The following is a 14,989-nucleotide window of genomic DNA, read 5'->3' as shown; positions in this document are numbered from 1 at the left end:
CAGCTCGAGTGACCATGATCTCTGGATTGTTCTTAAGGAATATTTTTGTGCTCTTTAGTTTTCTTCGAATTTCATCATCTATTGGTCTTCCATATCTTCCAAAGGATGACCTATTCATAAAATTAGTGATGGCATTAGTGCAAAGAGCTCTCTTCTCTTCTCTATCCACCTCTGGTACTCTTTCACCGATTAAACATTCAACATCCTTTAGTAAACTAAAAAAAGGTACTTTGTCAGGATTGAAAGGAGTGATGAACTTAGGACCCATTGCTAGTATGGCACCAACTTCTTCTGGCAGGGTGACATTTGTTGTGTTATATATCCAATCATGATTTTCTTCTATCTTGACCACAGATTGTAACGATGACAGTTTTCTCAGTTTCTTCTGATGGACTAAGTGTATCCTCTGAGACGCTCTGTTAAATCTTATGTCCTGAAAACTAATGAAGTTCTGGACAACTATATGGGGGATCAAGGTGGATGTCTGTCTAACAATCTCTCTGATTTTCTTATTTATACTACTGATATGCCAAAAAGTTATCATTATCTCAGTGTTGAGACATTTCTTCTGGAAGCTAGTGATGATGTTGTTCACTTTGTGTTTATATGGATGATCAGACATCATCATTCCATAGACTGAATTGAAGTTCTGTTTTATGTGTGTAGGGATAAGTTTCATGCTTCTGCATTTCAACAAGAAAACTTTTCTACCTTCCAACTTGATCAAGCTTTCCCTTGCATTGGACCAAGCTTTGAGTGCCATCCTCGCCTCAAAACTAAAATGAACCTGCACTTCTTCGTAGAATGTCATCTCAAAAGTTGTTCGTATCAACAGTACCGAAGGATCCAATCAATGAAATACCTCTAGTTGCCAAAAACAAGAATCAGCAGAAATTGAGTCGGTATCGTGGCAATATATTTATTATTCAATTCTTACAAATTGCTACAGTTGTCCTGAAGAAGAGGACAACCGTTCCTCGAAACTGTAGCAATTTGTAAGAATTGAATAATAAATATATTGCCACGATACCGACTCAATTTCTGCTGATTCTTGTTTTTGGCAACTAGAGGTATTTCATTACAAAGATTAACTACTAACAACTTAATATCTCAGTTGCACATACAAGGACACATAAGTGAATACAAGTCCAAAAAACTGAAAAGGTACAATAGCATTCCAGCTAAAATCTACGCCCTGCCGAAGACACACAAAAAGGGTCCCTTAAGGTTCCGTCCGATCGTGTCAGCAATAGGATCTCCAACATATAACATCTCTAAATATATACATGACATCCTTGTACAAGTAGGCAGCACATTACCCTATAATCTGAAGAACAGCTTTGATGTCAGAGATCAAATAACACGAGTCAACATACCTGATAACTTTATATTGATGTCTCTAGATGTTGTGAGCCTCTTTCCATCAATTTCCAAAAATCTAATAATTGAAATAATTAACATAAAATGGAGTACAATAGAAGCGTATACACACATTTCCTCAAAAAGTATGTTCCGACAACTTGAAGTGACAGTGACAAAAAATTCCACCAAAATAATTTTAATAAAATCAAGGAATTACTAAAAATGAATAATTACCCAGAACAGCTGATTAACAAGATCTTCTACTCCAGCAATCAGATAAAGTACAAAGATGATGATGTCAAATATTATAAATTTCCTGCAGTGGGCACAGTTGACAAGAAAATACAAACAGCTTTGAAAAGACATAAAATAAAACTAGGCTTATATATCCAGAAGAATAACTACAATCAAATATACACAAAGCTAAAATCTAAAACAGATAACATGCACAAATCAGATGTGGTTTACAAAATATCCTGTAAGCAATGCCCTATAACATACACAGGTAACACAAGCCAATACTGCTACATGCGAGCGAAACAACACGCTAATGATATTAAAAACAATAAAGAAACCACATCACTCGCAAAGCACGCTAAGGACTTCCAAGACGAATTAGATTTCGAGAACGTGAAGGTAATGGCAACGGAACATGTCCTAGAAAAGAGAAAAATCTTGTAAATATTGGAGATTCAGAAAGACAAAAACAGCAGCAACTTCAAAACAGACACAGCGAAGTTGAACACAATGTATAAAGTCCTACTGAGTTGACATTTCATATACTAAAGTATAAAGAAGAAAAAGGGTTAAATAAAAAGATTGTGCGGGGTTGATAGAACATACGTGGGCGGCATCCAGCGGACGGGAGTGGAAGCGACGGTGTACTGATCGTATGACAACAGACAACTGTTTCAACAACGACCTAATAATGACATTTCATTAGGTAGAACGTAGTCTGACTGCATCGTGGTGAAAAATAAATCCTTACTCTTGATTTGAACAATTTTAAATTTATATAAAACTTACTCCGTGTACTCAATTCATGATTCCGAGATTAAGAATTTTGACAAAGGTGAAAAATAAGATACTGTAAGTGTTTCCCAATAAAACCTTGTAATACCGTTGTGTGTGTGAAGATGTTATTTTGATATAATTGTGTAATTGTGTTGTCGTGTATTTTAATATTGTATGGTTGAATGATTTAAATTTTAATGTTGTACATGTTAAATTTCTGCAAAATTGTAATTTCCGTATTTTCAGCCTCTGATGAAGCCAAAATAAAGTTGGCGAAACGTTAGGTGAACTCCTAGTATATACTTACCTGCTACACCTGTCCTAGCAACCCGCTACAATACTTTCATCATAATATTGGGGACGCGAAACATACAGACATAACGAAATATTTTGACCACATTGGTAAGGAGTACTTTACCAACCAGATGGAGGAAGAGAAAAAGATCTACGCAGTCATGAGGTATCTCCCAATTGATGCTGACCTAGATATAATCAAAAATGATCTGAAAGTCCAAGGAAGCCATGACGCCGAGGTGTCCAGAATGACATCCTATAAAAACAAAAAGTTTATACCCTTATACCTGGTCAAAACTCAGAGAAAGGAGATTTTCGAAATAAGACGCCTCTACAATCTCTGCATTGTAGTGGAATCAAAAAGAAGGACAGAAAATCCAAGTCAATGCTTCAGATGCCAGAGGTATGTACATGCCCAAAACAAGTACTCTTTTCCATACAGATGCGTTAAATGTTTGGGCAATCATTGCACAAAAGATTGCGAACTTACCAGAAAAGGTGAGGAGAGAAATGCCACATGCGTTCTGTGCGGCAGAGAAGGCCATCCAGCAAGCTACAAAGGATGTAGCGAATTCAAATCAGTGACAAGGAAGAGGAAAACAGGCCAGAAATCGGCTCAGCAGAGCACGATTACTTAAAAAGTCCAGGAGAGAAAGGAGCCCACCCTCTCCAAAGTAGACGACAAGAAAAAAGAAGTACCTAAACCAGTACAGAAGAAGGAGCAACAGAAAATGCCCAAATAGAAACAGTGACGATTGTTGCTGAAATAAATCGACAAAGAGTCGAAGTCACATCGGCATATAAAAGACCCCCAAATAACTTATTGGAAGAAGAAATCAACAACTTACTAGATGGAACAAACCCGAGAATCTGCATCGGAGATTTTAACTGCAAATCTCCAGAATGGAATAGCAGGATGGAAAACAGAAATGGCAGAAAACTGAAAGATCTCGCTGAAAAACATGGAGCTATCGTTATTGGACCTGAAGAACCAACGTACCTAGCATTCGGAAATGGATTACCAGATATAATAAATTGATATCGCAATTATGAAAAATATCACTAGAGAATTCTCGATAAAGACCTTGTGGGACATAACTTCTAACCACAACCCCATCGAATTAACAATAGGAGAAGGGCCGAGAAGAGAACTAATGCAAACAAGAGAATACACCGATTGGACTAAATATAGCCATCTGATACAATCGGAAGTAACAAAAATACCAATAATCAACACACCTGAAGACCTAGAAAGAGCAGTTGATAAACTAGAAAAGGATATACTAGATGCCTACAAAAAGAGCTCAAAGAAAATAACGAGACCAGCATCGATACATCACCACGGTGATACACCCAGAGAAATCAAAGATCTCATCATCGGAGACTAAGAAAAACATACAGGCTCAACAAAACAGATATAAATAAGAGAAATCTAAACCGACACAGCCAAGTTCTAAAAAATCCCCTGAAGGACATGAGAACAAATAGCTGGAACAAAAGAGTTCAAGAACTGAATACTATCGATCATTCTGCATGGAAAATGCAAAAATGTCTGAGAAGAGAAAAGACTAAAATACCACCTCCTCACGGAGAAAGAGGAATGGCATATACGAAAATCGATAGAGCAGAAGCAATGGCGGACTCGATCGAAAGAGAATCGAGAATAAATTACAGACCTGCTGACGATAATGATGATCTGGAAGGACTAGTTGAGAACAACGAAGAAGAAATGGACGAACCACCAGTAGACGACAAAATAGAAAAACCAACATCTCCATTCGAAATAAAGGAGATAATCAGAAGCTTGAAAAATAGAAAAGCTCCTGGAAGTGATAAAATAACGAATGTTATGTTGAAGAAATTACCTAGAAAAGGTATAGCTGCTCTCACAAATATTGCAAACGGTATAATGAGGATTGAACACTATCCGAAAAAGTGGAAAACTGCAGAAGTCATAGTGTTCAACAAACCAGGCAAAGATAAAAAATTCCCCCAAAACTACAGGCCGATAAGTTTATTGTCCGCCCTAGGAAAAGTAGTAGAAAGAGTAATCGCTAGGAGGCTTACAGAAGAAACTGAAAATCTGAATCTCATTCCAGCAGAGCAATTCGGATTCAGAAGAGATCACTCAACAGAACAGCAATTACTGAGACTCACAGAATACATAACAGAAGGATTCCAAAATAAACAAGCAACTGGTCTTGTACTACAAGATGTCGCCAGAGCATTCGACAGAGTATGGCATGAAGGATTGATTTACAAAATGAGATATGATGGATATTCAATCAAACTGTGCAAGTTGATTAGGAATTATTTGAGGAACAGAAGATTCTACGTGAAAGTGGAAGGAGAAAACTCCACAACCAGATATATGGAAGCAGGGGTGCCACAAGGGTCAGTACTTGGACCGTTACTGTATAACATATATATTCACGATATACCAAAACCTCCAAGGACTATGCTGACACTATATGCCGACGACACGGGAATCGCAATGCGACATCGCAAGCCAGAAATCATAGAAGGAATATTACAAGAAGCTATAGATGAAATAAATGACTGGTGTATTAAATGGAAAATAAAGCTCAACGGACAAAAGAGCCAAGCGATATTACTGCAAAAGAGGAGACTGAGAACTACAACAAATCTAGAGGTAGATGGAGAAGAAATCGAATAGAAAAACCGAGAGAAAAACGAAGCGGAATATTTAGGTATCACCCTAGACAAAGGTCTAACTTGGAGAAGCCATATCAAACAAGCCGTTAACAAAACCAAGGCAGCGATGAATATGCTTTACCCGCTGATAGGTAGAAAGAGCCACATGTCAAATGAGACAAAATTGAAAATAATCAAAGGCGATGATAGACCGCAACTGACTTATGGATCAGGTGCTTGGGGATTCGCGGCAAAGAGCCATATACAAAGAATTCAGGCAACAGAAAACAAGCTACTACGATGTGCCCTAGATGCGCCTTGGTTTGCCAGGAACAAACAGATATATCGAGATTTGAAGTGGGAAACCATCACCGAATTTATGAAGAGGAAAGCTGAAAAGTTATTCGAAGCAGCGAAGGAACATCCAAACGAAGAACTCAGGAGACTAGTGGACTACGATCCGGAGGAAGACAGAGGAAGAATGAGAATTTACAAAAGGAGACCGCAAGATCAATTGAGGAGAGATTAAAATGAGAACGAAAACTATACTAAGAAGAGATATCCGAAATGGACGAACATGAAAACCCTAGCACGACAATGTGCAAGAAGAAATTAACCGATCAAGGGATAAATGGTTTATAGGCAAATGCCCGGAACCAAAAAAAGCAGGTTAGGTTTAGTGGGTCGCGAACTCGGAACCGATGTGAAGTTAGCGGCCACTTTATCCGGAGTTAGCAGCCGTTTCGCCAGTGGCGTCGGGTGAATTATATTTCATCATAACTTTTCACTGGAACATAGTTCGCATATGAAATTTGTAGAGATTCTCTTTGGGGTCATTTCTAATGCCATATCTTGATATCTGATTAATTTTTTTTCCCCAATCTGTGAAAATAACCCTTCAACAAAAACATACTATCTGTTTTCTTCCGAAAACCATCGAAGTAAAAAACCTCTACAGATGAAAATAAGAGACAATATTTATAATAACAACAAAAACAAATTCTTACAATTTCATCGCATTCGAAAGGAGCTGAGGGGTGAAAATCACCGCCACCCCCATAAATCATATTTGTGGGGAAAATATAGAAGGAACCGTCCTCTACAGATGAATATCACAAGTGAGTTCTATGTAACCCAAGAAACAATTTTTCATCAATTTCATTGAATTAGGAAGGGGCTGAGGGGTGAAAATCACCACCACCCCCATAAATCATATTTGTTGGAAAAGTATCGAAGGAACCATCCTCTATAGATGAAAATCACAGGATGAGTTCTGTGTACCCCAAGGAACAATTTTTTATCAATTCCATTGAATTCGGAAGAGCTGAGGGGTGAAAATCACCGCCACCTCCAAAAATCTAATTTGTTGGGAAAGTAGCGAAGGAACCATCCTCTACTAATGAAAATCACAGGATGAGTTCTATGTACCCCAAGGAACAATTTTTTATCAATAACATTGAATTCGGAAGGGGCTGAGGGTGGAAAATCACCGCCAACCCCTTAAATTATATTAGTTGGGAAAATATCGAAAGAACCATCCTCTACAGATGAAAATCACAGGATGAGTTCTATGTACCCCAAGGAACAATTTTTTATCAATTTCATTGAATTCGGAAGGGGCTGAGGGGTGAAAATCACTACCACCCCCATAAAATTGTTCCTTGGGGTACATAGAACTCATCCAGTGATTTTCACCCCTCAGCCCCTTTCGAATGAAATGAAATTGTAAGAATTTGTTTCTGTTGTTATTTTTAATATTGTCTCTTATTTTCATCTGTAGAGGTTTTTTACTTCGATGGTTTTCGGAAGAAACCAGATAGTATGTTTTTGTTGAAGGGTTATTTTCACAGTTTGGGGGAAAAAAATAATCAGATATCAAGATATGGCATTAGAAATGACCTCAAAGAGAATCTCTACAAATTTTATATGCGAACTATGTTCCAGTGAAAAGTTATGATAAAATATAATTCATCCGACGCCACTGACGAAACGGCTGCTATCTCCGGATGAAGTGGCCGCTAACTTCACATCGGTGAACTCGGAAGAGTGAGTAACCCCACAGTGTTCCCTAGAAATGGGTTCCCCTAGGCGAGAAATAGAGCCCCGTGTTTTCACGGTCGCAGATTCCCCCTGCTATAAAAAAGGGATGCTTTTTAGATTTGATACTCTGTTGCATATATCTGAACACATATAAAACACCTCTTATCGTTTTACTCAGATAGAACATGTGTTCATCCCATTTCAGATGTTCATCTATAATAATTCCGAGATATTTTGTCGAGTGCGCCTTTTGAATTTGAAGTTCTCCGTCAATTTCTAGATCCCCGAAATCTGGCAGTCCCATCTTATTTGAAGTAAAAGTCATGTATCTTGTCTTTTTATGGTTCAAGCTTAGTATATTTAACTGAAACCAAAGTTTCAATTTGATGAAGTCTTCCCTAACTTTCAGTTGTTTCCAGGTTACATCCTCATAAATTACTAGAGCATCATCGGCGAAACTTACGATTTGACCACAGCCATTCAATTCAAATGAACTATTTATATAAACAATAAACAATATTGGCCCAAGAACAGTGCTCTGAGGCACCTATTCTTTCCACTGTATTTTCCATTCACTGACACTATCTGAGTTCTATCAGAAAGGTAACTGCTAATGAGGGCGTGTATTTTTCCATGAAATCAGTTTCTCCAGTAATATCTGATGGTTGAGGGTATCAAATGCCTTTGCTAGATCTATTGCAATTGCTAAAGTTGGTATTTTTATCAATATTGTTGTAAATAATTCCGGTTACTTTTCTAATTGCATCCGTCGACATTCCCTCTCGGAATCCGAACTGATTGTTTGATAAAATTATATGTTTATCCATAAATGCAAGCATACGCATTGTAATTACTTTTTCAAAGACTTTGGCTATGTTTGACACAAGAGTTATAGGCCTATAATTATTCATTTCACTTTTGACACCGCTCTTGTACAAGGGTTTGACAATTCCTAGTTTGAGGGTTTCCGGAAAACAAGCCGTTTCAAAACAGACATTGATCAAATGAGCAAGAGGGCGTGATATCTCTTGTTTTATTTTCTTCAATGTTTCTGAACGTTTTTCATCAAATCCGGCTGATTTTTTCGATCCAAGACTGCTTATAATATTTTCCATTTCGGTTGAGTTGGTTGGAAACAAAAAAAAGATTTATCCTGTTGGTGAATTTGGTCCGTGAAATCTTTAGGAGTTTTAATTTTATTGGCATAATTTTCTCCCAACTCACTGAATTTCCTACGTTGAATTCAAATTCTAAATTCCCTACATTACTTGGCGCATAACTTTTCGGTTCAATTAAGCGACACATGTTGATAAGTCGTCCATCTCTTCTCGATTATTATTGATTGAGTATCTGTATGCATATGCACATGCAGAATTGCTCGCTGTATCTCAGAATTAAAATCCATTTACATACTGATATTTTCATCCCTGAAGACAGTGTTTTCTTGTGAAAACCCCCCTTTTATATACGAAGTGCAATTATTGAATGCATCACATATATCCTGATCATCTTCAATTTTTCTATTTTCCAGCCCTTTAATATATTTTATATGTGCTACGTTTCTGTTAGTATTGGTCATGTTTTTCAAATACTGCCATAAGCCCTTAGCTTATTATTATATACATTGGTTTCTTTCGATGGATTTTTGTAAATATTGTTTTTTAGCGTCCGATATAAGAATGCGAAGGTTGATTTTCAGTTTAGAATATTCACTTCTTAATTTTGCATTTTCGGGTTCTTTCTTAACCTTTTTATACATATTTTGTTTTTTTATCTATTTCTTTCAATATTTTTGGAGTCATCCACTCTTTTCTGGCCTGTGTTTTTTTATTTACATGTACTGTGGTTGTGCTATCTTCTATTTTTTGTCTTAAGATTCTCATGAAACTCTCCGTTGCATAATTTATATCCTTGTTCTCATATATTTGATACCATTTTTCATTTTTAAGTGGATTCTTCAATTCAGTATAATAGACATGTTTTTTTGTTCCTTGTTTTATTACTCTATATTTTTTAATTTTGATATTAGCGAACAGCATTATAGGATAATGGTCAGTGATAAGTTTCAGTCAATACAATTATATCAAATGAGATTTGCGCGTTCTCCATAAATAATTCAAATTAGCTGAAATTCATTTGAACACTACGTATATTCATGTGAAGAATTTTGAATTCATTGCATATTTCTATTTTATTGAGTTCAGTGATATCATCAATAACAACAGTATCATAGTCTTCGTTATGGTAGTGCCTTATAAAGTTATCCATATTAACAGTTTTTTTTATTTTCTTTTTATTTGATATAATATGAGCTCCTTCAAACTTTGACAATATCAGTAGATATAATACATAATTAGTTTTTCTTTTCTGGCGCAGATTTATGAAAAAGTTTCAAATTTCCACTTCCTTTAACAGGTGATATTTTCTTACTCCGCCATATTTTCTTGTGCGTTGCAACGTGCGGCGTTATTATCCTACTATCTCGGTTTCTATTTTGTGTTCCCGATGGTCCTGGACGTGAATCTGTTATACCAATGATCAGATCCTTCTCTGTGTGCACAATATTATGACCTGTAGTTGTTGGAGTACAAGGTGCGCTGCTCGTTTTCCTTTCTTCTTCGTATGAGGTCTCTAAATCTTCCAAGGCATATATTTCCCTGCCGACCATGTTATTTCCCCTTATGTAGGATTTTTGTTCAGAGCTCGCTCTAGCCTTCAATAAAAATGCCTTCAATTTATGAAACTCCTGTCGTTGTTGCAGGGTTAGATCATAAACAATTGTAATATTTGTTACTTTTAGTTTTTCTGTATTCTGAAGAATGAGCTTTTTAGTGTGATATGAAACGAATTCCACCTTAATTGGACAACCTTCCTGTCTACCCAATGTATAATAATCGCTCATTTCCGACGATTCTATCTGAACATCCAATAATCGATTTATTTCTTCTTTAATATATTCGGACGTCAAATTTGAATCTGCTTCAAGTCCGAATATTACCAAATTTTTTCTCTTACACCAACAATCCGTTTGCTCTAGTTTTTCTTTCAAATGTTTATTTTCACTTTCCAGAGCCTCGTTCCTTCCTTTCAGTGTTTGTATTTCCAGTAGCAACCTAGCTTCGGTTGCAAAAATACAATTTTTGATTTCCTTCACTTCATTTTTTGTACCCTGTATTTCCTTCAAAATTTGTTTCAGCGTTACCGCGTCTACTTCGCCCGGCATTATCAATCAAATATGTGATTGTGTGATACCCTTCAGATTCCTCGGAATTCCCGTTTACACTGTTCTTATATGTACAAACAAATGTGAACACATGGATATTCAAAATAAAAATTTCTTATCTTTCATGCAGTTCTTCGATTATGTTGAAAAGATATCGATATAATTGATTTAAATTCAAAGTTCCTCTTATTATCCACTAATATACTAACACATCTGTTCAGTCCTCAAAATTTCTAATACTCGAATTACTATTTGCAACTTTTGAAACCTCAACAATCGTGTTCATATTCCGCTCTATTGATTCGCTGAAAAACACCCGTTCGTTCGCCGCTCGATATACTATTAAACGACATTCCGAGAGATTTTCCATTTGCAGGACTTGGAAGGGTGAATTTCACACCCTCTTCTCAGAGTCCACAAAATAATTCGAAAATAGGTCTAAAAAATGAATAAAGGGTCTGAAGTACGGTTTACATATTCACAAGGCACTATTAAACGACATTCTTAGAGATTTAACATTGGCAGGACTTGGAAGGGTGAATTTCACCGCCTATTCTCAGAGTCCACAAAATAATTCGGAAATAGGTCTAAAAAATGAATAAAGAGTTTGAAATTCGGTTTACATATTTATAAGGCACTATTAAACGACATTCTGAGAGATTTTCCATTTGCAGGACTTGGAAGGGTGATTTTCAACCCTCAGCCCCTTCCGAATTCAATGAAATTGATAAAAAATTGCTCCTTGGGGTACATAGAACTCATCCTGTGATTTTCATCTGTAGATGATGGTTCCTTCGCTACTTTTCCAACAAATATGATTTATGGGGGTGGTGGCGATTTTCACCCCTCAGCTCCTTCCGAATTCAATGATATTGATGAAAAATGGTTCCTTGGGGTACATAGAACTCATCCTGTGATTTTCATCTGTAGAGGATGGTTCCTTCGATATTTTCCCAACTAATATAATTTAAGGGTGTGGCGGTGATTTTCCACCCTCAGCCCCTTCCGAATTCAATGTAATTGATTAAAAATTGTTCCTTCTGGTACATAGAACTCATCCTGTGCTTTTCATCTGTAGAGGATGGTTCCTTCGATACTTTTCCAACAAATATGATTTATGGGGGTGGTGGTGATTTTCATCCCTCAGCCCCTTCCGAATTCAATGAAATTGATGAAAAATTGTTTCTTGGGTTACATAGAACTCATCTTGTGATATTCATCTGTAGAGGACGGTTCCTTCTATATTTTCCCCACAAATATGATTTATGGGGGTGGCGGTGATTTTCACCCCTCAGCTCCTTTCGAATGCGATGAAATTGTAAGAATTCGTTTTTGTTGTTATTATTAATATTGTCTCTTATTTTCATCTGTAGAGGTTTTTTACTTCGATTGGTTTTCGGAAGAAACCAGATAGTATGTTTTTGTTGAAGGGTTATTTTCACAGTTTGGGGAAAAAAATTAATCAGATATCAAGATATGGCATTAGAAATGACCTCAAAGAGAATCTCTACAAATTTCATATGCGAACTATGTTCCAGTGAAAAGTTATGATGAAATATAATTCACCCGACGCCAATGGCAAGACGGCTGCTATCTCCGGATAATGTGGCCGCTAACTTCACATCGGTCTCACGAGACAAGTTGTACGAGATCAGAAGCCAATTATATGGTCGTGCACTGAAAGTTTTTTTATTGATCTCACAAGAATATTGGATATTTATCTCATATGGAAGTGTTTATTGACCCAAGGTGGATAATAAATATTTAATCTGTAATTGTTTTGTACAATAGATCAAGAAATAACCAATATCGGGTAAAAATTGTCAAATGTTTACGTTTCCGACCCCAGCCAATGTTAATAAGTACAGGGTGACCACAGGAAGTATTTACATTTTGAAAACAGCAATACGGTGTTAATTTTTTAAACAAAAAATTTATTTACTTTTCTGACATGTTTGTTAGGATATGCCATTTAATTTAACTTGCAAAAATAATGTCAGGAAGGTGACGGCCGTCTTCTCTGATGCAGTTTTCAATTTTGTTGAGGAAGCTCTGCCATACTAGCTGTAGTGTCTCCTCGGTGATTAGTGCCACCTCTTCACGAATTGCCTCTTTCAAATCTTCCAAATCACGAGGTTTGCGTTGAAAAACTTTCTCCTTCGAATGTCCCCACAAAAAACAATCGCAGATGTTGAGGTCGGGAGAACGACGAGGCCAGGGCACATCTCCAAATCTTGAAATGACATGACCTGGAAACAAGTTTCGCAGCAAAGTCATCGAAACTCTTGCTGTGTGTGCAGTAGCTCCATCTTGCTGGAATCATACGTCCTGTTGCAAGTTGAGCATCTGCAGTTGTAAGAAAAAAAATCGTTGATCATACGCACGTACCGATTCGCATTCACGGTCACCGCAACTCCGTCCTCTTCAAAAAAGACTGGAATACCTAAATGGCAACTGCTAAGGAGGTGAATGACCGCCCGCCCAACCCCCCCTAATTTGCCAAGGTACAGTCACATCAAAAATGTAAATACTTCCCGTGGTCACCCTGTATAACAATATACAATATTGATCCAATATTTTCAACATGAAGCTGTATTGTTATTCAAAATTGAGCCAACATATTTTGTACCTGGATAATCGTTTACTATTTGCTCGGATTTGAACATTGTTGATACAAAAAGAGCAACACGCGGATGCTTCCCAAGGTTCAACATATCCAGCATTTTTAAATCAATAAATCTAATGTGAAACTCACCTGTTGCTTGAATCCTTGGAGTGCCGGGAAGCAAATGCTTACACAGACGAGAATCCTGAGTAAAAATACAAAAATCTTCATATATCTCTGTGACACACGAAAATTTGGAATTGCCGGTACATTACCACAACCAGAACAATGAATCGCAAAATTCGTACACGAACTTAACAAAGCACAACGAGGTTCTCGAACATTAGATTCATAACAAAATTTTATGAATTGATTTCTGTATATATAAAGCAAGCACGATGACGCAGTTGGGCACATAAGGTTATCATTGATTTAATGTAGAAATACCTGTGTGTAGTAGTAGGATTTTTTGAATCTTTTGATATTTTGGTGCTGCTAAAAATGATATCTGTGTTTTCTGAAATTATTCTGATCGTTTATTTTGTTCATAAGTCTGGAACACTTTTCATTCGGAAATTTCAAGAACAGAATATAATTTCATGAGGTACGGGCGTCGTTCTTTCATAAAAACGATCAGTTTCATACATTGTAACCTCAATATTACGGTCCGATTCACGTTTTCACGGTTTGGATATTCGTGAGTAGCGTGATGGAGTTTTACGGGGAACCCGAAAGCCGGCTGAGCTGGCGTTGTACTGAATTTTTTTCCTATTCGTCACTGGAGGCGCTGCAGTCACCCATGCCGGCCCTACTAAAGACGACAGTGTCAGTGGTCTAATAACGATATGCTATTGCGCATGGAGAGTTGGAGACACAGATAGAGAATGATCTGTTTCACTTCATACAATGTGACGTCACGATCGAGGCAAAATCGAGCAATTTCAGAGGAAATATTCATTAAAGCTGTCCCTTCTTGAAAACAAGAGGGAATTTAATGGTGGAAAAATACGAAAACCGTTGCTCGGTTTTTTTTTGATAGAAATGGGTTGTTACCATTATACTGAACATTGACTATAGGATGAAATAATTTGTGCATCGAAAATATCGAAAAAAGATCATTTCTGAAGTTGTCCATATTTGCTGGCTTCAGCAGACTTACGCTGTTAATTATGGCCAAGGTGAAATATATAATGTATAATGTATACGCTACAGTTATATCCATCCGTTTGTTTGATATTGGATATTTCCTGAATATTTAATTTAGATTTCAAACTGGTATGCTCGAACTTATTATACAATATTTCAATAAAATTGAATGAACTGTGCTGGAAATCAGCAAAAGCTATAACCCAATGATTACGACTAGAAACGGTTCCAATTAGAGAGAGAGAGAGAGAGAGAGAGAGAGAAAATAACTTTATTGATTCGAATCGAATCAAATAGCTAGCGACCATAGACCTAATAATACATGGACAGGCCTTCACGTGGTTTTCCCGTTCACCGCCCCGAGGAATACCCACGAGAGAGAGGGGGGTGGTAGAAAAGAGAGATAACAGCAGTCACAGGATTTTTTTTTTTTTTTGGTGTAGCAGTGGAAAAATCTGCAAATCAGACGAACCACCCTCTCCTGAGGGGGAACAAGTGTGGGGATACTCACTCTCCTGAGCTCGAGACCCACTAAAAACCCTTAACTGCTTCTTGAATATTGGTTCCGGGCATTTGCCTATAAACCGTTCATCTCTTAAGCCCGTTTGCAACAGCCGAGAGTTCTCTGGAGAATTCTCTACAAAATTCTC

The 14,989-nt window shown here is 37.0% G+C and overlaps 1 protein-coding gene across 1 annotated transcript in view; it reads right to left on the bottom strand.

The window, feature by feature from the left end:
- LOC123313579 overlaps window positions 1-13,529 on the bottom strand; it is a 33,086-nt gene extending 19,557 nt beyond the window's left edge. The window contains exon 1 of the mRNA XM_044898523.1: window positions 13,344-13,529. Coding sequence (XP_044754458.1) covers window positions 13,344-13,424 — 81 coding nt within the window. The 5' untranslated portion in view covers window positions 13,425-13,529. The remainder of the gene's footprint in view (window positions 1-13,343) is intronic.
- Window positions 13,530-14,989: the final 1,460 nt, after the last annotated feature.

The sequence above is a fragment of the Coccinella septempunctata genome, chromosome 5 (genome assembly GCF_907165205.1).
Source record: "Coccinella septempunctata chromosome 5, icCocSept1.1, whole genome shotgun sequence".
In the NCBI taxonomy this organism is placed as follows: Eukaryota; Metazoa; Arthropoda; class Insecta; order Coleoptera; family Coccinellidae; genus Coccinella; species Coccinella septempunctata.
This window is presented reverse-complemented; position numbering and strand designations above follow the sequence as displayed.